The sequence below is a fragment of the Dreissena polymorpha genome, chromosome 10, assembly GCF_020536995.1.
Source record: "Dreissena polymorpha isolate Duluth1 chromosome 10, UMN_Dpol_1.0, whole genome shotgun sequence".
Lineage (NCBI taxonomy): Eukaryota > Metazoa > Mollusca > Bivalvia > Myida > Dreissenidae > Dreissena > Dreissena polymorpha.
In genome coordinates, this window is record NC_068364.1 from 66,855,321 (window position 1) to 66,880,560 (window position 25,240).

The 25,240-nt window shown below is 37.6% G+C and overlaps 2 protein-coding genes across 4 annotated transcripts in view; both read left to right on the top strand.

Moving 5' to 3' along the window:
* LOC127847878 (uncharacterized) overlaps positions 1 to 21,303 on the top strand; it is a 286,419-nt gene extending 265,116 nt beyond the window's left edge. For both annotated transcript variants that reach the window (XM_052380096.1, XM_052380098.1), the window contains one exon: positions 20,359 to 21,303. The gene's annotated coding sequence lies outside the window, so the exon portion shown is untranslated. The remainder of the gene's footprint in view (positions 1 to 20,358) is intronic.
* The window catches only part of LOC127847877 (uncharacterized), an 86,108-nt gene extending 64,805 nt beyond the window's left edge, over positions 1 to 21,303 (top strand). For both annotated transcript variants that reach the window (XM_052380093.1, XM_052380095.1), the window contains 2 exons: positions 2,655 to 2,718; positions 4,549 to 21,303. In XM_052380093.1, coding sequence (XP_052236053.1) covers positions 2,655 to 2,718; positions 4,549 to 9,629 — 5,145 coding nt within the window. In that variant the 3' untranslated portion in view covers positions 9,630 to 21,303. The remainder of the gene's footprint in view (positions 1 to 2,654; positions 2,719 to 4,548) is intronic.
* Positions 21,304 to 25,240: the final 3,937 nt, after the last annotated feature.

Genomic DNA, 25,240 nt, shown 5'->3' on the forward strand with positions numbered 1-25,240 from the left:
GTATATATGAAGATAAAGAGACCGCTAATAAACAGGGTTGAACCCAAAATGTTCCCATCACTAGGTGAACACCATATCCACTACGCCAGTCTGACAAAGTAAATGAAGTGAAGCTTCTAAGTTATGTCTCATTTGATTGTTAACAAGAGCACCGCCCTGCGGATTCAGACCTCTCATCTATTTTTTTTTAAGTTGAAGGGACCTATCTCAATACTTCAATCACAAAGGAGGGAGAGGTGGGGTGGAGAAGGGTGTATAGTGTGGTGGTGTGGTCATTTATTACACTATCTTCAAAAATGAAAAAATGATAAAAATAAATATTTGTGTTCTTTAGCCATGTTTAAAAAAAATGGGCGGGGGTTATAGTGTGAGGGTGTGGTCATTTATTAGATGATCTTTCAAAATGAAAAAAAGTACTTTTTTCTTTTGGGGGGGCGTGGGGGATGGTTTGGGTGGAGTCTATTGTGGTATGTCAGGTAAGAGTTGCTTTGCAAGGCTTGTAAAGAAGTTATGGAAATTTTAGCAAAATTTAATAATTTCACCTTGAGAGTCATGGTCATTCAAAGGTCAAGGTAAAATTCAACTTGCCAGGTACAGTAACTTATGATAGCATGACAGTATTTTAAGTTTGAAAGCAATAGCCTTGGTACTTGAGAAGTAAAGTAGATCAAAACAAAATTTAACCATATATTCAAAGTTACTAAGTAAGAAAAGGACCATAATTTCGTCAAAATGACAACCAGAGTTATTCAACTTGTCCTGTACTGTCCCCTTATGATAATTTGCGAGTGTTCCAAGTATGAAAGCAATATCTATGATACTTTAGGAGTAAAGTGGACCAAAACACAAAACTTAACCAAATTTTCAATTTTCTAAGAATAAAAAGGGCACATAATACTTTCAAAATGCCAGTCAGAGTTACATAACTTTGTCTGCACAGTCCTTTTATGATAGTAAGTGTTGCAAGTATGAAAGCAATAGCTTTGATACTTAAGGATTAAAATGGACCTAAACACAAAACTTAACCAAATTTTCAATTTTCTAAGTATAAAAAGGGCACATAATTCTGTCAAAATGCACGCCAGAGTTATCTAACTTTGCCTGCCCAGTCCCCTCATGGTAGTAAGTAAATGTACTTAGTTTTATACTTGATACTTTATGAGAAAAGTGGACCTAAACACAAAACTTAACTGGACGCTGACGCCAAGGTGATGACAATAGCTCATATTGATAGATGAGATGAGCTAATAAATAAAATGTAACAGATTGCACACTTGATTACACGATTTTTCATAAATACTCCTTCAGCTTTTTATTTACATATGAAGGCTAGGGCCACTTTCTGCGAGCCTTACAAAAAAACTAACCATATTTGCAATTGTCAAGCCTCCTTCACATAAAATTTACCTTTGCTTATTCCAATATCCTTTTTCCAACAGACATTGTGCGCTCACGTACCATACATGGTGCCACAGTTTCACAGAATTCCTACAAAACTAGGGCTGTTTGTAAAAAACTGTCTGTGCAGTCCGCACAGGCTAATCAGGGACGACACTTTCCGCATAAACTTGATTTTCGGTAAGGAGGGACTTCCTTGAAATTAAAAATACCATAAAAGCGGAAAGTGTAATCCCTGATTAGCATGTGCGGACTGCACAGGCTAATTTGGGATGACGCTTTACGCACATGCATTTAGCCCAGTTTTCTCAGAACGCGGCTCATTTAATTAACGATTGTCAACATTATGCAAATTATCCGATAGTTTTACACAATATTAAAAAGTACAAATACAAACCAGGTAACACATGTAAATGATCGTATGCAATAAAGTTATTGATCCCAATCTGATCTATTTCCGAATTATCTGCGAATCCATCGAGTAGAAACAATAACCCTGCAATTCGCTCCGCCATCTTGAAACGTTATACTTACTGAACGCACTGATTGTGTTGCATTTGTTACAAAGTATCTGATTGGTTATTTCTAAGTATCGGATCCAATCAAATTTTTCGGGTAACTAGGGATTCTAACAACTAACAACCCGAGATTTGTACAGTAATTTAATGCTTAATTTTCGCGGACGATATTTGTGTTCCGCGCTTTTTGGATCTGGTATTTACTGGATTTTCTCTCTTAAATAGACTTCTTAAAATAGCATTCTACAATCCCCGCGCGATTTTAAACACTACGATTTGTACAGAGTAGATAAATAAGGTTCCGCGCGATTAATTGAGCCCGCTTTTTCTACAGGGTTGACAAATAATTGCTCCGACGGAAAATATATGAAAGTTCCGCGCTTTTTAGATTTCGATTTGTATGTAGTGTTTTATGGCCATACTGGCATCGGTTTTTCGCGGAAAGTGAAAGTTCCGCGAAAAATGACAATCCCGATATTTACTATATAAGTATATGTATTTTAGCGGGGGTCCCCTTTGGCTTTCCATAAAGAACATATCAAGAACATGGTTTGTAAATGTAGATAGTTAAAATACGAACCATTTAGGGAGACATATGGTAGTTGACTAGTATTATTATAATTAGTCATATACTTATTACTTTTATATGGAAATCTGTAAACATGCTAAAAAGTCTGAATGCTTGTTTTCTTTCCAAACCGGGGATGCATTTGTATCGTCAATTATGTTATGTTTCAGCTTCAGAACGATAAACTGCTATTGTCCGACACGTTGACAAAATGCTACGAAGACCTCAAGGAAGGTGAGAATGCATGTTGTTAAAAAGAAAAGGTCTTATATGGTACGTGTTTTATGATCAGACAGTGCGGCGGATAATTCAGTACTTAGTATCAACCTATCTTATTGCATGCAATGCCGGTAAGGTGGTTTTCTTGATCAAATGTCAGAAATGTAAGCTATTAAACGAAACAAAACAACAACTGGTCCCTATGCTAATGCACACAATTTTGATATGTAATTAAAGCAAGAACATCTTTCTGATTCAGTCTTTTATTCTATAAATTACAAATCATACTAAACTGTTTGATCTTGCTTCAGTGGTTAAAGATGTGATCGAATAATATACAACCTACTACTTGTAACTCAAAACGGTGACTTTAACTTTGTATAGTAAGTTTTCTCGGCTTTATCTAATTTAACGAATACATTTGTTTGTGTAACACCCAATAAAAAGAAGAGAACATATAGTTTATTAAGATGTAAACTTGTCAAACTGGTGTCAGCTCAAATTATCTTCTTGCATTCACATTTGTTTATAAATAATTTGAAATTCGTGGAGTATTTGTATGCTCCTCCGTCCAAAGTCATATTGTATAATTGTCTACTATTTCTGTGAATACATGGTTTTCTTATGGTTTCCTCAAGACACATATATCCTTCACTAAACTATGTTAACATGTTAACATATATTTAAGAGTTAATATCCGAGAAAATGTATTTAATTGTTTGTTTGTCTTTTCAAGTATGCTATTGGCTGTTTTTTAAGTATATTTAAAGGAATTCGTGCCAATGTTGTTTACGTATGCTATGCAATACAGTAATAGTTGTTAACTTACATAATAATGTAAATTAATTCATATAAATAAGGTTAAGCTCAACTACTCAAATAATAGTCATAACCTGAAAAAGCCTTTAAGCTGAATTATGTCCCTTTTTTCTTTTGTACATGGAGATGACATGTTAAAGTTTGCCTTCAAGTTGATCAAGTTCATATTCACATAGTGTTTCAATACCACAGGTATAAACCTGTGTAATACCTACAGAGCTTCAATAGAATCTTTACATGTTTCTTTGTGACACGTCGTTACTGACCAAGGTCCATGACTCAGACTTGTTATTAAGCATATTGCTATCCTCTTTGTAAGTATACATTAGGGTTAAACCTGTCGTCCCTGAGTCTACTACATATACAAAAATAACACTTTACATAGGTGTTCACTTATGATGTTTAGGATCATGCAAGTCGCGATTCGTTTAAGTTGATCAGCATAAGTATTTTTAATAAATTGTTTATTATTTTTTCGGTAGGATTTTTCAAAATCTTAAATGTATTGGAAGAGTTCCTACAATCCATATTTGAACACAATTGAATTTGAAAAATTTAGCTCTTGAGCTCTAACACAGCGTTGCGTGATATGTAGACTCTCTTGCCGCATCAATGAAGTATAAGTCATACATGCGAAAGACAACGTACGGTACCTCATTTGATAAAAGAGCTAAAGGTCCTATATTACAGGACTTCCAGTTTGTTCAAAAAGTTCAGTGAATAAATTAACTTCAAACACGAAAACACAACTGGGAGGAAATATAAAGCTTAAAACCTATTGATTGTTGTTTGGATTATTTATTTATTTTAAAATCTAATTTTCTTTAAGCATGCACATGTTTTACCTATTAACTCATACGGGTAATTTGCTGGCCTTATCTATGTAACATTCTCCTTGTAACCCGTCCCCACATATAAATAAACACAAAAAAGCAATTTAACAAGTTATACTTGAACAATGAGTATTGTAACATACAGATTGGACTGTATAATACGTTACTTAAAAGCTACAATTTTTTTTTTCAGAGTTTCGCAGAGACTTAATACGATTCTATACAACGACGAAAACTACTGTGTCTGTTTCACCAATACGTCAGGGTCATGACAAATCTATCTGGGATATCTTTGTGTCACCGACATTAAGTCACATAAAACTACAAAAAAATGGTTCTCGAAAGAAAACGGAAAACGCAATAAAACAATACAGAAACATATTTTTTAAAGATGAAAAGCTGTGTAGTTGTGTGTTTATTCAAGGAGAGCCCGGTATAGGGAAAACAACGTTCCTTAATAAACTTGCTCTTGAATGGTGTGATGCAGTTTCTGAACACAATTCTATTCACAAGGCTTCATTTAGTGATATCGACACACTGAATGGGTTCGAGTTTCTCTTTCACATATCACTGAGAGATGCACTTGTTCAAAGTGAGGTGGTAGAAATGATTAAAACACAAATTATAGACACCATTTACACTGGTGATAAACGCGAAGTTGTCTTTCAGCTTGTACACAAAATCCTGGCACGGGAGACTTGCCTCGTATCTATGGATGGGTTGAACGAGTGGGTTGATCCTTTTCATAAATATGTTTCACCGTTAATGGCAAGCTGTTTTACAAAGTGCGCTTCATTAATTACTACACGACCATGGAAAATGGCGGATGAGCGAATCAAGGATTCTGAAATTGAAAGACTTATCGAAATTGAAGGGATAACTGATCCGAGAGAGCTAACGGAGAACATACTCATCAGTTTTAACTCTGTCAATCAAAAGTCACAGACTGAGTTCATGGAATACGTAAATGAACGTCAATTGATGCAGTTTCTTATTTCACCATGGTTGCAGACAATGTTAATTAGCTTGTGGATGAACAATAGCGATTTTAAAGGTTCATTGTGTGAAATAAATTGTATTCTACTTGACCTTAGTTTTAAAAAAGGGAATGCAAAAGAAGGATATTTCAGAAAAGGAACTTGCTTTCCGTGCTTATCAAATACAAGCTTTATTGAACCGCATTGTGAGATTTTAGACGCGCTTGCTAATGCTGCATTTCATTTCACGTTTTCTTCACAAAAATCCCTAGTGTTTTCCAAACGGGAATTACTGGATTTTATGTCCATAGAGCAACTACAATTCTGCCTCGATGCTGGCCTGTTGACGGTTATGTTTAAGTCAGAATTTTCGTTAAATAGTCAACGAATGTCATTTGTACATGAGACGGTCCAGGAATTCCTAGCTGCATATTATATAGCAATTTCACAGGCGGATGTTATAGAAAATTTACTGAGCAAACATAAATGTAATGTGTTAGAAATGAGCCAGATAATTATATATATGTGCGGGCTTGCTTGTAAGATAGCTAATGAACTAATAAACCGTCTGACTGACGGCGACTTCTTCAATGACATGAACCTTGCACTAAGCAGGTATTTACAACATTTTCATATTGAGAAATTAGCAGCATTTAAAACAGATTATAAATCAATAGAAAACATTGGAAAATTTCCATATGGTAAGAGGGACTTCGATTTGCGTATGTTAGCTGTATCATTCTTATTCCAGCGCATGATGATTACAGGTTTTATTGAGGCTAAAGCCAGCGGTCAAAAGGATATTTGTTTGAAGTGCAGGGACTTTATATTCAATGAATATCTCAACGAGTCTGAATCAAACGCATTACGTGCACTGTTAATGTACAACACATCCAATGTCAGGACACTTATTTTAGAAAGTAATGTATTGCAAATAAGCGAAATACTGATCGTCCTTCAACAGTCAAGGGATTGTCTTGAACGTGTTAAGGCCAGAGTCACTCCGGAAATATATAAGGCATTTTATAATTTAAACCTGAAAGAGCTGCATTTTATCGGAAGAATCAACGTATCTTTAATAGCTGATATGCTTACCTCCCTGTCTAAATTAAAGTATTTATACATAGAAGATTCAACTTTTCACGAAGAATTCCCTATCTCTGCCACTTTAAGAGGGTTAGATTTGACGAAAATTACTTTTACTGTCGAGTTTCTTCGAGGGTTACTAAAACAATTATCTTTATTGAAAGACGATTTTTATTTAGAAATGTGCGATGTGAATGTCGCCGATTTTAATAAACACATTCTTCAATCGGAACTATTACCTATTGACATGTCAAATATCTTCATTTTCGTGAAGCAGGGTAACAATGACCTATATGGTTTGCTGAGTTGTTTACCTATCGTGAACATATGGCTTATGACGTCTGAAGATGCTGCATTAGCATCGGATATTTTACCCACATTTAGTAAACTAAAAACACTTTATTTACGGGGGACCTTTATGGGTCGATGTGATCTCCAGATGCCTTCATCATTGAACTGTATCAGTCTTCTGACAGGCGAATGCACATCTGAGTGGTTGTGCAGCTTGTTGATCAAGCTTTCTGCATTAGGTCATCGTGTAAATTGTGAGCTGTGGAACTTTGTAGTGCAATCAAGGGGAGAAGACAGCGGTGCTGATTTAGATAAACATGGATCTAACATAAGATCTAAACTATTGTCATGTGACTTTTCAAATTTTCAAATATTAGTAAAACCTGGCAGCAAAGAACTTTTTGAAATATTTCGTGACACAAGTATAGGGAGCCTAACCTTGAAAACTGCTGATTGTGTTTCACTAGCATCAGACATTCTTCCCACACTCATTAAATTAGAAAAGCTTTATTTATGGGGGACCTTTATGGGTCGATGTGATCTCCAGATGCCGTCATCATTGAACTGTATCAGTCTTCAGACAGGCGAATGCACATCTGAGTGGCTGTGCAGCTTGTTGATCAAGCTTTGTGCATTAGATCACCATATAGAATGTGAGCTGTGGAACTTTGTATTGCAATCACATAAAGAAGAAGGCGACGCTGATTCAAATATACATGAATGTGACCTGCGTTCTAAACTATTGGCATGTGATATGTCCAAAATTAAGATATTAGTAGAAAATGGCAGCAATGAACTGTTTGAAATATTTCGTGACACAAGTATAGGGATCCTAGACTTGAAAACGGCTGATTGTGTTTCACTTATATCAGACATTCTTCCCACACTCATTAAATTAGAAAAGCTTTATTTATGGGGGACCTTTATGGGTCGATGTGATCTCCAGATGCCTTCATCATTGAACTGTATCAGTCTTCAGACAGGCCAATGCACATCTGAGTGGCTGTGCAGCTTGTTGATCAAGCTTTGTGCATTAGATCATCTTGTAAAGTGTGAGTTGTGTGACTTTGTATTGCAATCACATGAAGAAGAAGGCGACGCTGATTCGAATATACATGAATGTGACCTGCGTTCTAAACTATTGGCATGTAATATGTCTAATATTAATGTATTAGTAACAAATGGCAGCAATGAACTGTTTGAAATATTTCGTGACACAAGTATAGGGATACTAGACTTGAGAACTGCTGATTGTGTTTCACTAACATCAGACATTCTTCCCACACTCATTAAATTAGAAAAGCTTTATTTATGGGGGACCTTTATGGGTCGATATGATCTCCAGATGCCTTCATCATTGAACTGTATCAGTCTTCAAACAGGCAAATGCTCCTCTAAGTGGCTGTGCAGCTTGTTGATCAAGCTTTCTGCATTAGGTCGTCTTGTAAAGTGTGAGCTGTGTAACTTTGTACCGCAATCACATGAAGGAGATTGTGACGCTGATTCGAATATACATGAATGTGACCTGCGTTCTGAACTATTGGCATGTGATATGTCTAATATTGAGATATTAGTAACAGATGGCAGCAATGAACTGTTTGAAATATTTCGTGAAACAAGTATAGGGATCCTAGACTTGAGAACTGCTGATTGTGTTTCACTTACATCAGACATTCTTCCCACACTCATTAAATTAGAAAAGCTTTATTTATGGGGGACCTTTTTGGGTCGATGTGATCTCCAGATGCCTTCATCATTGAACTGTATCAGTCTTAAGACAGGTGAATGCTCCTCTAAGTGGCTGTGCAGCTTGTTGATCAAGCTTTCTGCATTAGGTCATCTTGTAAAGTGTGAGTTGTGTGACTTTGTATTGCAATCACATGAAGAAGATTGCGACGCTGATTTGAATATACATGAATGTGACCTGCGTTCTGAACTATTGGCATGTGATATGTCTAATATTAAGATATTAGTAAAAAATGGCAGCAATGAACTGTTTGAAATATTTCGTGACACAAGTATAGGGATACTAGACTTGAGAACTGCTGATTGTGTTTCACTAACATCAGACATTCTTCCCACACTCATTAAATTAGAGAAGCTTTATTTATGGGGGAACTTTATGGGTCGATGTGATCTCCAGATGCCTTCATCATTGAACTGTATCAGTCTTCAGACAGGCGAATGCACATCTGAGTGGCTGTGCAGCTTGTTGATCAAGCTTTGTGCATTAGATCATCATATAGAGTGTGAGCTGTGGAACTTTGTACTGCAATCACATGAAGGAGATTGCGACGCTGATCTGAATATTCATGAATGTGACCTGCGTTCTGAACTATTGGCGTGTGATATGTCTAATATTGAGATATTAGTGAAAAATGGCAGCAATGAACTGTTTGAAATATTTCGTGACACAAGTATAGGGATACTAGACTTGAGAACTGCTGATTGTGTTTCACTTACATCAGACATTCTTCCCACACTCATTAAATTAGAAAAGCTTTATTTATGGGGGACTTTTATGGGTCGATGTGATCTCCAGATGCCTTCATTATTGAAACGTATCAGTCTTCGGACAGGCGAATGCACATCTGAGTGGTTGTGCAGCTTGTTGATCAAGCTTTCTGCATTAGGTCATCTTGTAAAGTGTGAGCTGTGGAACTTTGTACTGCAATCACATGAAGAAGATTGCGGCGCCAATTCAAATATAAATGTATCTGACCTGCGATCTAAACTATTGGCGTGTGATATGTCTAATATTGCGATATTAGTAAAAAATGGGAGCAAGGAACTGTTTGAAATATTCCGTGACACAAGTATAAGATTTCTGGACCTAAGAACGGCTGCGTCTGTATCACTTACATCTGCTATTAGGCACTCGTTTTTTTATTTTGTCTGTGTATGTAAGAAAAAAGAATAACAAGCAAAATATCTTAAAACCCGCTATATCCCTTCATTTCCTTACATTGATCCCAACAGATCTTATACACATGCTCCTTGAAAATAAATAAGAAATTAAACTGTTTCAAACAGCATATGCACCTACAATGTTAAAACACGTCACCGGTGTTCCATCTGGCTATAATTGCATTCGAGTCATTACTGATCAGATGTGCTGCACCGGCGGCGTATATTCTGAAATTATGATATTTGAATATACTAGTTGCGGCCAAACTGTGCAGTTCTTTTACATAGATGCATACTTATTTTTTCCAAAACACAGGTAAATAAAAATCATTCAATAATTGTATTGTTTTAAAATGTAAATATAATTCGTTCATACTTTTGCACTTGAAATATAGTACCCTCCCAGTTTACATATGTATTCAATTTTATGTTCAATATAAACTCATTCAACATTTAAACGTTTCTGTACAGTAAAAAAATGCATTGTTTCCTACGTTGTCGTCTCGTTTTTGCACACATACTAGTAATGTTGTTATTAACAGTTTTGCGCAAAATATTATTTACATTACTGTATTTTATGTATATGTTTTTCATGACACATTGTATCGATCTATATTCAAATGTGTCAGTTTTCCTTCACAAGGATCGGGCACAAGGATTAATTCATGCAATAAATTGGAATCGTACATTTCACTTTATCAATAACAAGCATTGTATGTAATGAATATTATCTGAAACTAAAATTTATTACAAAACTCTATAGCTATGATGTTCTTATGTTGTTGTTTTTTAAGCATAAATGCCGAAAGGATGCATCGAGTGACATATAATTCAATGACTGTAAATTCAAGTTAATTGAATTGTATATACGGGTGCATTTTGCTTTATTTATTTTAAAATTTGTTTTGGTACTTGTGCACATTAATTGTGGCAATGAGAACATGTTTGTTGTCATTTATTAACATTAATATCATTGTAGGCGGGATGGCAGTAAACAAACATGAAAATATCCAAAAACATTTTCGGTGAAATATAGTAGGCATATCAAAATATGTTCCTGCTGAAAAAAATGTTTATTTTTGAATCAATATTGTAACATTATTTAAGTTGCACATGTGTCATTGAAGATTAAGCCATTTTCGGTGCGGTTAAATTATTGATCAACAAATCGCTATTATCTTTAAACATAATTGCAATAAATGTATATTCTGAAAAATATATATCGTAGTTCTCATAAGGTTATTAAATACATGTAGTCAAATGCATTGAACAGCTTAAGAAATCGTTTTCGGATAGCTAGTAAAATGCTATGCATATTCGGTGTATGTATTCTTTTTTTTAAATTTTGTTATTTATTGTTGTAGTGAATAGATGTTATCAATGTATTTCATAGAGATTTATTAATAATTGTAGAAACAAAAATGAGCTCGTTTTGCTTATTTAGTAATAGCAACATGAAATGCATTTCTAAATAACACTTTTCAAATAAGCATATGTGTACATGCAATTGTTTATTGACGCTATGCAATTGTATGATATTTGATACTCAGACACTGTGTATGTGTTGTAAAAGCTTCAGTCCCTATAGATTACCTCACATTACAAAGTAAAGTAAAATAGCACATACTGTTAAAAGGTTCCGAACAGCGAGATTTGCAAATACTATGTCTTTAGACACTTAACGGCGTTTCAACATTTTTAGTTAATAAATGATAGTTGTAGATCATAGTTTGTTTTGTCTTAATACGTGTTATCAAATCACTCGTGCTTTACTCCCGCGATATAACCACTACGCCGTAGGTTATTTTACAACAAATAATGACAAACAAATAACGTTTCATATTTTTCGCGGCTTTATACTAACTATTTATCCTAATAATGTATCTTAAATTGAGCGTAATTCATACATTCTCAGCTTAGCTTATTACCGTCAGCTAAGTAAACCCATGTTCACTAATTAATAGAGTCTTCTTAATAAACTGTTACATGTTCTTTTTTATATTTTAAGTGATCAGTGGATGATTTGATCTATGATTGGTAATACATACTACAAACTTACATAAGTTAAGTTTTTAGTATATATATTTATAGAAGTGGACCATGATAACATCACGTCACGTTTTTGTATATGTGTGTTCATATTTTTGATTATCCCCACGTTTTCGGAGAAAAAGTGGGGATACTGTATTGATGTGCGTCTTTCAGTCCGTCCGTCCGTCCTAGCCACGTGATCCTCCTACACTATAAGCACTAGAACCTTGAAACTTACAAACATGGTAGCTATGAGCAAATGGGCGACGGTGACAGTGACGGGATTTTGATCTGACCCCTGGGTCAAAAGTTATGGGGGTTGGGGCGGGGCCGGGTCAGAGATTTTCACTCATTTTTTATGTTATTTTACATAAACTTCTTCATTTCTGCACCGATTTACTTCAAATTGATACTGAGCCTCTCTTATGACACTAAGGTCAATCTCAACTATGCATGGCCCCAATACCAACCCTGGGGCGCCCCGGCCACATAGGCCACGCCCACCCAAAATTGCCTTTTAGTATAATTTCTTCATTTCTACACCGATTCTCTTCAAATTGATACTGAACATCTCTTATGACAATACGGTCAATCTCAGCTATGCATGGCCCCATTACCAACCCTAGGGCATCCCTCCCACATAGGCCACGCCCACTTAAAAATGGCCTTTTACTATAATTTCTTCATTTCTACACCGATTCACTTCAAATTCATACTGAACCTCTCTTATGACAATACGGTCAATCTCAGCTATGCATAGCCCCATTACCAACCCTGAGGCGCCCCGCCCACATAGGCCACGCCCACCCAATATTGCCTTTTACTATAATTTCTTCATTTCTACACTGATTCACATCAAATTGATACTGAACCTCTTTTATGACAATACGGTCAATCTCAACTATGCATGGCGCCATTATCAACCCTAGGGCGCCCCGCCCACTTAGGCCACGCCCACCCAAAATTGTCTTTTACTATAAGTTCTTCATTTCTACACCGATTTACTTCAAATTGATACTGAACCTCTCTTATGACAATACAGTCAATCTCAACTATGTAAGACCCCATTACCAACCCAGGGGCGCCCCGCAAATAATAGGCCACACCCACCCAAAATTGCCTTTTACTATAATTTCTTCATTTCTACACCGATTCACTTCTTATTGATACTGAACTTCTCTTATGACAATACGGTAAATCTCAACTATGTATGGCCCCATTACCAACCCTGGGGCGTCCCGCACATTATAGGCCACACCCACATAGGCCACGCCCACCCAAAATTGCCCTTTACTATAATTTCTTCATTTCTACACCGATTCACTTCAAATTGATACTGAATCATTCTTATAACAATACAGTTTATCTCATCTATGCATGGCCCAATTACCAACCCTGCAGCATCCCCGCCCACATAGGCCACGCCCACCCCAAATTGCCTTTTACTATAATATCTTCATTTCTACACCGATTCACTTCAAATTGATACTGAACCTCTTTTATGACAATACAGTCAATCTCAACTATGCATGGCGCCATTACCAACCCTGGGGCGCCCCGCCCAAATAGGCCACGCCCACCCAAAATTGTCTTTTACCATAACTTCTTCATTTCTACACCGATTTACTTCAAATTGATACTGAACCTCTCTTATGACAATATAGTTAATCTCAACTATGCATGGCCCCATTACCAACCCTGGGGCGCCCCGCCCACATAGGCCACGCCCACCCAAAATTGCCTTTTACTATATTTCTTCATTTCTACACTGATTCACTTCAAATTGAAACTGAACCTCTTTTATGACAATACGGTCAATCTCAACTATGCGTGGCGCCATGACCAACCCTGGGGCGCCCCACCAACATAGGCCACGCCCACCCAAAATTGCCTTTAACTATAAGTTCTTCATTTCTACACCGATTTACTTCAAATTGATACTGAACATCTGTTATGACAATACAATCAATCTCAACTATGTAAGGCCCCATTACCAACCCTGGGGCGCCCCGCCAATAATAGGCCAAACCCACCCAAAATTGCCTTTTACTATAATTTCTTCATTTCTACACCGATTCACTTCGAAATGATACTGAACTTCTCTTATGACAATACGGTCAATCTCAACTATGTATGGCCCCATTTCCAACCCTGGGGCGCCCCGCCCATAATAGGCCACACCCACATAGGCCACGCCCATCCAAAATTGCCTTTTACTATAATTTCTTCATCTCTACACCGATTCACTTCAAATTGATACTGAACCTTTCTTATAACAATACGGTCAATCTCAGCTATGCATGGCCCCATAACCAACCCTGGAGCACCCCGTCCACATAGGCCACGCCCATCCGAAATCGCCTTTTACTATAATATCTTCATTTCTACACCGATTCACTTCAAATTGATACTGAACCTCTTATATGACAATACAGTCAATCTCAACTATGCATGGCGCCATTACCAACCCTGGGGCGCCCCGCCCACATAGGCCATGCCCACCCAAAATTGCCTTTTACTATAATTTCTTCATTTCTACACTGATTTACTACAAATTGATACTGAACCTCTCTAATGACAATACACTTAATCTCAACTATGCTTGGCCCCATTACCAACCCTAGGGCGCCCGCCCACATAGGCCACGCCCACCCAAAATTGCCTTTTACTATAATTTCTTCATTTCTACACCGATTCACTTCACATTGATACTGAACATCTTTAATGACAATACGGTCAATCTCAACTATGCATGGCGCCATTACCAACCCTGGGACGCCCCGCCCACATAGGCCACGCCCACCCAAAATTGCCTTTAACTATAAGTTCTTCATTTCTACCATTTTTACACCGATTTACTCGAACATCTGTTATGACAATACAGTTAATCTCAACTATGTAAGGCCCCATTACCAACCCTGGGGCGCCCCGCCAATAATAGGCCACACCCACCCAAAATTGCCTTTAACTATAATTTCTTCATTTCTACACCGATTCACTTCTAATTGATACTGAACTTCTCTTATGACAATACGGTCAATATCAACTATGTATGGCCCCATTTCCAACCCTGGGGCACCCCGCGCATAATAGGCCAAACCCACATAGACCACGCCCACCCAAAATTGCCTTTTACTATAATTTCTTCATTTCTACACCGATTCACTTCAAATTGATACTGAACCTCTCTTATAACAATACAGTTAATCTCATCTATGCATGGTCCCATTACCAACCCTGGGAAACCCCGCCCACATAGGCCACGACCACCCAAAATTGCCTCTTACTATAATATCTTCATTTCTACACCGATTCACTTCAAATTGATACTGAACCTCTCTAATGACAATACACTTAATCTCAACTATGCTTGGCCCCATTACCAACCCTAGGGCGCCCGCCCACATAGGCCACGCCCACCCAAAATTGCCTTTTACTATAATTTCTTCATTTCTACACCGATTCACTTCACATTGATACTGAACATCTTTTATGACAATACGGTCAATCTCAACTATGCATGGCGCCATTACCAACCCTGGGACGCCCCGCCCACATAGGCCACGCCCACCCAAAATTGCCTTTAACTATAAGTTCTTCATTTCTACCATTTCTACACCGATTTACTCGAACATCTGTTATGACAATACAGTTAATCTCAACTATGTAAGGCCCCATTACCAACCCTGGGGCGCCCCGCCAATAATAGGCCACACCCACCCAAAATTGCCTTTAACTATAATTTCTTCATTTCTACACCGATTCACTTCTAATTGATACTGAACTTCTCTTATGACAATACGGTCAATATCAACTATGTATGGTCCCATTTCCAACCCTGGGGCACCCCGCGCATAATAGGCCAAACCCACATAGACCACGCCCACCCAAAATTGCCTTTTACTATAATTTCTTCATTTCTACACCGATTCACTTCAAATTGATACTGAACCTCTCTTATAACAATACAGTTAATCTCATCTATGCATGGTCCCATTACCAACCCTGGGAAACCCCGCCCACATAGGCCACGCCCACCCAAAATGGCCTCTTACTATAATATCTTCATTTCTACACCGATTCACTTCAAATTGATACTGAACCTATTTATGACAATACATTCAATCTCAACTATGCATGGCGCCATTACCAACTCTGGGGCGCCCCGCCCACATAGGCCACGCCCACCCAAAATTGCCTTTTACTATAATTTCTTCATTTCTACACCGATTTACTTCAAATTGATTCTGAACATCTCTTATGACAATAAGGTCAATCTCAACTATTAATGGCCCCTTTACCAACCCTTGGGCGCCCCGTCCATAATAGGCCACACCCACCCAAAATTGTCCTTTACTATAATTTCTTCATTTCTACACCGATTTACTTCAAATTGATACTGAACATCTGTTATGACAATACAATCAATCTCAACTATGTAAGGCCCCATTACCAACCCTGGGGCGCCCCGCCAATAATAGGCCAAACCCACCCAAAATTGCCCTTTACTATAATTTCTTCATTTCTACACCGATTCACTTCGAAATGATACTGAACTTCTCTTATGACAATACGGTCAATCTCAACTATGTATGGCCCCATTTCCAACCCTGGGGCGCCCCGCCCATAATAGGCCACACCCACATAGGCCACGCCCATCCAAAATTGCCTTTTACTATAATTTCTTCATCTCTACACCGATTCACTTCAAATTGATACTGAACCTTTCTTATAACAATACGGTCAATCTCAGCTATGCATGGCCCCATAACCAACCCTGGAGCACCCCGTCCACATAGGCCACGCCCATCCGAAATCGCCTTTTACTATAATATCTTCATTTCTACACCGATTCACTTCAAATTGATACTGAACCTCTTTTATGACAATACAGTCAATCTCAACTATGCATGGCGCCATTACCAACCCTGGGGCGCCCCGCCCACATAGGCCATGCCCACCCAAAATTGCCTTTTACTATAATTTCTTCATTTCTACACTGATTTACTACAAATTGATACTGAACCTCTCTAATGACAATACACTTAATCTCAACTATGCTTGGCCCCATTACCAACCCTAGGGCGCCCGCCCACATAGGCCACGCCCACCCAAAATTGCCTTTTACTATAATTTCTTCATTTCTACACCGATTCACTTCACATTGATACTGAACATCTTTAATGACAATACGGTCAATCTCAACTATGCATGGCGCCATTACCAACCCTGGGACGCCCCGCCCACATAGGCCACGCCCACCCAAAATTGCCTTTAACTATAAGTTCTTCATTTCTACCATTTCTACACCGATTTACTCGAACATCTGTTATGACAATACAGTTAATCTCAACTATGTAAGGCCCCATTACCAACCCTGGGGCGCCCCGCCAATAATAGGCCACACCCACCCAAAATTGCCTTTAACTATAATTTCTTCATTTCTACACCGATTCACTTCTAATTGATACTGAACTTCTCTTATGACAATACGGTCAATATCAACTATGTATGGCCCCATTTCCAACCCTGGGGCACCCCGCCCATAATAGGCCAAACCCACATAGACCACGCCCACCCAAAATTGCCTTTTACTATAATTTCTTCATTTCTACACCGATTCACTTCAAATTGATACTGAACCTCTCTTATAACAATACAGTTAATCTCATCTATGCATGGTCCCATTACCAACCCTGGGAAACCCCGCCCACATAGGCCACGCCCACCCAAAATTGCCTCTTACTATAATATCTTCATTTCTACACCGATTCACTTCAAATTGATACTGAACCTCTCTAATGACAATACACTTAATCTCAACTATGCTTGGCCCCATTACCAACCCTAGGGCGCCCGCCAACATAGGCCACGCCCACCCAAAATTGCCTTTTACTATAATTTCTTCATTTCTACACCGATTCACTTCACATTGATACTGAACATCTTTTATGACAATACGGTCAATCTCAACTATGCATGGCGCCATTACCAACCCTGGGACGCCCCGCCCACATAGGCCACGCCCACCCAAAATTGCCTTTAACTATAAGTTCTTCATTTCTACCATTTCTACACCGATTTACTCGAACATCTGTTATGACAATACAGTTAATCTCAACTATGTAAGGCCCCATTACCAACCCTGGGGCGCCCCGCCAATAATAGGCCACACCCACACAAAATTGCCTTTAACTATAATTTCTTCATTTCTACACCGATTCACTTCTAATTGATACTGAACTTCTCTTATGACAATACGGTCAATATCAACTATGTATGGCCCCATTTCCAACCCTGGGGCACCCCGCGCATAATAGGCCAAACCCACATAGACCACGCCCACCCAAAATTGCCTTTTACTATAATTTCTTCATTTCTACACCGATTCACTTCAAATTGATACTGAACCTCTCTTATAACAATACAGTTAATCTCATCTATGCATGGTCCCATTACCAACCCTGGGAAACCCCGCCCACATAGGCCACGCCCACCCAAAATTGCCTCTTACTATAATATCTTCATTTCTACACCGATTCACTTCAAATTGATACTGAACCTATTTATGACAATACATTCAATCTCAACTATGCATGGCGCCATTACCAACTCTGGGGCGCCCCGCCCACATAGGCCACGCCCACCCAAAATTGCCTTTTACTATAATTTCTTCATTTCTACACCGATTTACTTCAAATTGATTCTGAACATCTCTTATGACAATAAGGTCAATCTCAACTATTAATGGCCCCTTTACCAACCCTGGGGCGCCCCGTCCATAATAGGCCACACCCACCCAAAATTGTCCTTTACTATAATTTCTTTATTTCTTCACCGATTCACTTTTATTTGATACTGAACTTCTCTTATGACAATACGGTCAATCTCAACTATGCATGGACCCATTACCAACCATGGGGCGCCCCTGGGTCAAACATGCGGCGTGGGGATACGCGTCGGCCTCTGCCGCGCCATTTCTAGTTTATAATGTTGTGATGTTTACTATGTTTGTCCTAGAAATTAATCAGACCTTAACTGATTTATCATTTGTTTTGCCGCGAAAAACTTTTCACGACTTTTTATATTACTGTTTTCGAACAGTTTATTTTAATCTACCATAATAAAACTACCAAAAGATAGTGCTACTCAAAACGATAGTGCTACTCAAAAAGATAGTGCTACTCAAAAAGATAGTGCTACTCAAAAAGATAGTACTACTCAAAAAGATAGTGCTACTCAAAAAGATAGTGCTACTCAAAAAGATAGTGCTACTCAAAAAGATAGTGCTACTAAAAAGATACTTATTTTGTGCGTGGAGTGATTGTAACATGATTTGGTGAATCATAGTGTTGTTATTTTAAACATATTACTATTTTCGACAAGTGAACTTTTTGTCTTAATAATTTGACAAGTACAATCTTACCGTCGGTAAATGAATACGGAATTTACGAAATGTTTTGTTAGTATTGGTAAACATTTAGTTAACCTTGCTCGTGAACTAAATGAATAGCATTTGTATAACTATGTATACTGTAATGCGACCGATATGTGTGATTCTATAATTTAAGTTATTGTTTAATGTGTCTACTGTTGGTACTTATTTTATCGTCATGTGCCTCCGTAACATTCTTCCATGTGCCTGTCTATAATATATATTTTCGTAAACTCTGCCCCCATTACTCAAAATGCATAAATGATATTTTGATTCAAACTCATGGCTTAGGAGAAGAGACACTATATAGAATTGGAACTTTGTTATATTTTTATAATAATGGGTTATAAAACTAGACATTATTTTCCAAAGATTTAATAATATATGTGTCACAAATAAGTGCCATAATCATGTTACAGTGTATATTTGAAATAATCTATTTCAAAAGACAATTGTTACGTATATTTGTTTGTAATTTTGTGTGTAAAGAATGAGATCATATGCAAACAAATGAACGGAAAAATGAGTGCCATTGAACTTAAAGAGAACGTTGGTGCAATTTACATGCGATCTAAACTATTTGCATGTGACTTGTCTTATATCAATATATTTGTTATGAATGGGAGCAAGGAACTTTTTGAAATATTTCGTTTCACAAGTATAGGAATCTTGGACCTCATAACGTCTGATTGTGTTTCACTAACATCAAGACATTCTGACCACACTCAGTAAATTAGACAAGATCCTTTTAATTTTTTTTTCTAAATTAAAACAAACATATTGTAAATGTGCATGCATTTTTGTTAACCCCATATATTTTTTTCTATTATAATAGAAAATCTTGCTTTAACACTATGTATTTCGCGCACTCTTGATTTAAACTCTACGCATTTCAACCTCTGGTCGTAGAAATTAACAAGGTCTGGGAAGACTCTACTTATGTTTACATGTATACCGTCGCGAAAAACGTATCATGTTTTTGTATTACGGTTTCCAAACATTTCATTTGCAATTGATCATAATTAAACTAAAACACGCCTTGGCAATTCAAAACGGCATTTCTTTTTTGCGTGATATAATTTAGTGCGATTTGATGAATCGTTGTTTTGTTAAACATGTGATTTTTTAAGGCAATCGAACTTTTTTCTTACAAACTTGACAAGTTTAAACATTTAATTTGGTTTATGAATAATACATTGTACGAACTATTTTCATGTAACTTTTAAAAGCAGTAAGTTTAATGGTACAGTTGTAATGAACTAAATGTATAGTATAGGTTTATAACAACGTAATGTATACTATTAAGCGATCTGTGTTTGTTTTCCCATACATAGTTAATTTTAGTCTTTGTTTAACGTCTATTTTTTATTAAGTACGTGTTATTTTTATATCGTCCTGTATGTCCATTATATAACTTCATGAGTTCGTCTATTAAGAAGCATGTTCGTTAACTCTGTCAGCCATGGCACTAAATGCTTACATGCAATAAAAATGAAAACTAGTGGCGTAAAAGAACAAACATCGTTAAGTATTGAGTTTTCTTTATGTGTTTGAACTTCATAGCATTAAACAAATATGACATGTATATTTCAAAGTATTAATAACATATGCGTTAGAATTAACATTTTTAAATGTGTATTCACTTTTGTTTGTTCGAAATTGTATTGAATTTCGATAGAGTTAAAATATGTTTTCTTGAGAATACATGTACATGTATATAATAATTGTTGCTGTTTTATTGATGTTAATAACATATATCATTTGTTTCTATAATGTTTAGAGTGGACGGTATGTTTTACTCCTCTAAATATAGAAAATAACATTTCGAAATAATTCTGTAACTTGATCATGGCGAATTTATGTATTGATTAGTTTTTGATAACCACAGTGTTTTTGTTTTAAAATGCTGTTATTATTGAATGCAAGTATGCAGCGTGAAAATAATACACGTCATGGTTATAATTCGTGTAATATTGACGGACTGTTTTCTCATAAAATTCACAAATTTCAATTTGGCTAGCGTAAAAAATGCCTTGCACCTGCATTTTTAAGTTATGATGTACGGGATGAATATTTCAATTCCATGCAATAATACAGCATCATAGAAACCTTAGACGAAATGCCCACCTAGTTTGTAATATACTAGTACGTATTATTTTTTTCTATAATTATATAATGATGTATTTGTTCTATACGTGGAATAAATACGTTTATGTTTAAACGTTTTCTTTATTTGTTCTATGCTACAGTAGCACTGGGGGCTGACGAGGTCAAAGCGTAGTCCGTTTCGCTACGACGTCGAGTATATGTTTTACTACGAAAACATTGTTTAAATACACATGACATCGAGAACGGATAAGTCGAAAATTGTGTTTAAAACATGTAAGATTATGATTTTGTAATAACAAAACTCTGAATTTAAGCACAATGTCATTTCATAGGTCTGTTACATCAAATTATAATCCAAGATGTGTCTGGTTTATGCGGTTAAACATGAAATAGACCGCTGATTTATCAAACCGAAGTCAGGTTTCACTTTAAAAAAATGCAATTAAGGTTTACAACTGTGTTTAATTGACACAATTTTACAATTTCCATATTGATCTATGTATTGTTAAGCCACTGGGGTGTTTAGAAATGTGTAGGGTGACCCAGTTATCAGAAATAAAGGCTACATATTATTATAAGGCATGATCATGTCTCTGACAGCATACGTATATGCCTCGCTACGACAACGCTTTAGCGTGCATGCGTTTCTCACAGAAGACGTATTGGTTATCTCTCAAAGGCAAAATAAAGAAGAAAAAAAATTAATACAGAGTCATGGAGTGGCTGGATGTTTCCTTTGAGACAGAGGTAGTAACAACGGCACAACATGATCCGAAGCGCACAGTCGACATGGTAATGCACATTATTATGATATAATTACATTCACGACTAGGCCAAAGGAAACGATTAAAATCGAAAATCCATATATAAGATGACAGTTGAGAGTCGAGAACCTAATGTCGTCGGTCTCAATAAAAATGACGCATCTTCACCTTTTGACAATCCCTTATACGTTCATTTTGATAGAGACCGACGATAGGTTTTCAGCATACGGTTCTCTTTAACAAATGACATTCGATTCTCGTTATTCCCAACTCGCTTATCTCGAAACTCTGCTTATGTCAAAGTAAATCCCATGTTCCAACTTCGATCATTATTTATCTCATACGGATTTTGATTTTTACATTGTATATATCAAAGCGATTTTCTTGAAAATCGGTAATCGTCAACTAATTTTGAGGTGAATTTCATGTTCGTATACATGATTGTACCTGTAAAATCCACACCTGTAACAACCGTAAGGTGTGGAAAGTAGGACCCCAATGGCACAAATCCGCAATTGCATAATCAATATATTGTTGTAAAGTTGTGGCAGTGGGTTTCTGTCACAGGTTATTGTTAACTGCGTACATGACGGCCGGTAAATTTACTTCGTGTTACAATGCGGTTAAGGCCCAGTCTCACTATGATGCCGGCGGAGCCCCAGTGCGTGATCAGGCATCTACCGGGATGAACCGGGGCCCTACCGGGATGAACCGGTGCTCCACCGGGATAAACCGTGGACGACCGGGGACAACCGGTGCTCCACCGGGAAAGTATTAAAATGTTTAATACCTCCGGGATGAACCGGGAGTCACCGGGTAGGACCGGCAACGACCTGCGTGGCACCTGGAACAACCGGGACTGTACCGGGAACAACCGGGACGGCACCTTAGCTCCACCGGGGCCCAAAACCACCCCGGCAGAGCTACGGCAACGCCCCGGTGAATGCCGGCAGAGTCCCTTTATAGCTACGTTACATAAGTAAACCGGTGCTCTGACGGTACCGTCCCGGTTGTTCCCGATGCAGTCCCGGTTGTTTCCAGTGCCAAGCCGGTTATTGCCGGTCCTTCCCGGTAACTCCTGGTTCATCCCGGAGGTATTAAACATTTGAATACTTTCCCGGTGGAGCCCCGGTTGTCCCCGGTTAAACCGGGGCGTTGCCGCAGCTCTGCCGGGGTCTGATGCCGGTATAACCCCGGTGAGTGCCGGCGTAGTGACGGTATACCGGGGCTCTGCCGGGACTCTGCAGGCTTTCACCGGGTTCAACCTTTTCGTTTGGATGTTCATGCGCACAGTGAAGCACGGCATCTTTTGCACTGGGAAATGGCAGTCTGCAGTAACTGAAAACTGCATGTGATATGTCCAGAAATGGATACAGAAACTTCGTTGAGCAACCTATGCATTATATTTGTACTTCGTTGCGCAACCAATACATACTCTGTGCGAAACCTTTACATAAAACGACTTGTAATTTCCTTCGAAACAAAGAATTTGCATAATTAAAATATATGTTCGTAACCTGTTTTGTACTTTAAAATGTGTAATGTACACTGAATCGAAGTAAAATGTAGTTTTATTTAATTTAAGTTACCGTAATTGGCTATTTTAACAGAATAACCACCTTATGCATTGCTTCAAATCAAAATATTTCGATTTTAGCTCAAAATAAACTTAAAGGTTGCAACTACGCGCATTTGTTATTAGTTCTATTGAAAATAAGTACCTACCATTACTGGATGTTCCGTTCTCTAATCCATAAACACCAGAAAATATGGAACTCGCCTGATTAAGTAGTGTATTTACACCATGTTTTCGTAGTAAAACATATACCCGACGTCGTAGCGAAACGGACTACGCTTTGACCTCGTCAGCCCCCAGTGAGTAGGTGACATTGACTTTTACAAACATGCGACGGGCAGATAAATTTCCAATGAAAATGTGTGTATAATTGGCCGTGCTATGTTAAAGGGGGTTTCAATGTATGTGCGTTAAGTGTCGTCCCAGATAAGTCCGTTTAGGCTAATCAGGGACGACACTTACCGCCTAAACTAGATTTTTGCTAAAGACAGACTTTCTTTGAACGAAAAATATCATGAACGCGGAAAGTGTGGTCCCTGATGAGCCTGTGTTAATTGCACAGGCTAATCGGGGACGACATTTTACGCAAATGCATTAAACCCCTTTTCGCAGAGCACATCTTTATTATGTATCAGTATCGATACTTATTTTCGGCTTTTATTTTCGCCGTTCTAACCGTGGTTTAGGCTTATCAACGCGTTCATTTTATCTCATAAGTCATGGATAGACGTAGATGATCTCAGTAGTAAACTAGTGGTAACTGCACGTATATATGCAATTCCTGACAGATGCAATGCTACAATACAAAAATAATGTACGAATGGCGCATACTAGTATTATATAAACTCATGACCTACAATACTTCTAGCGCGATTTCTGCCATCATCAACGCATCACCGTGATTCAGCCCAGAGTGGACACTTACTATCTCACCACGATACACCGTTGAACACGGTGATTTCGCCGTGGCGAATTGCGGTCTCAGTCTCGGCGTTATCGGGAAATTGATCTCACGGTGGAGATCGCGGTTCACCACCACGGTCTAGGTGGTTCGCGATGAAATACATGTGCAATAACAACATTATACAAATGTACGGTCTGCAATATCGAAATGTACATGTTCATTTGTATTGCAGATCGTATAATGTTTTTTTCTTTAACTTTGTTTGTACATGTTTTACATGCACTTCATAACAAAATCACCGAATGTTCAACTCTTTTCTCTCGTGTTTGCCCTCTTTACAGAATCATTGACATGTCTTACATCGAGCGTGAGTATAGTTTGCGTGACATGCTTCAGGTTTTGTTTCAATTATTTCTGCATGAAGTTTCCCTTGTTTTTAATTAAAGATTTGTTTTTTGTTATCTTTCGAAACCCTTGCTCGTTTTTGTACATATATAGCTCGCCAACAATTACATACACACATGTTACATGTATATGTAATTTGATATCAGACTATTTTTACGATTTCCTGTTTCTTTTGTTACATGTAATGGATCGAATAAATGTACATGTACAAATCGAGACATCCGCAGTAAGTATTAAAATCCGCGATATTTTAATATCATAGTCATGCGAAAAGATCAGTTGTCATGTTTGTGAGTGACTATTTGTATACCTGTTCTTTGTTCAATAACACGTTCATTTTGAAACATACAATGTATGTAAAGTAACGTGAAAAAAAGAAATCGTAATATTATGATAAATA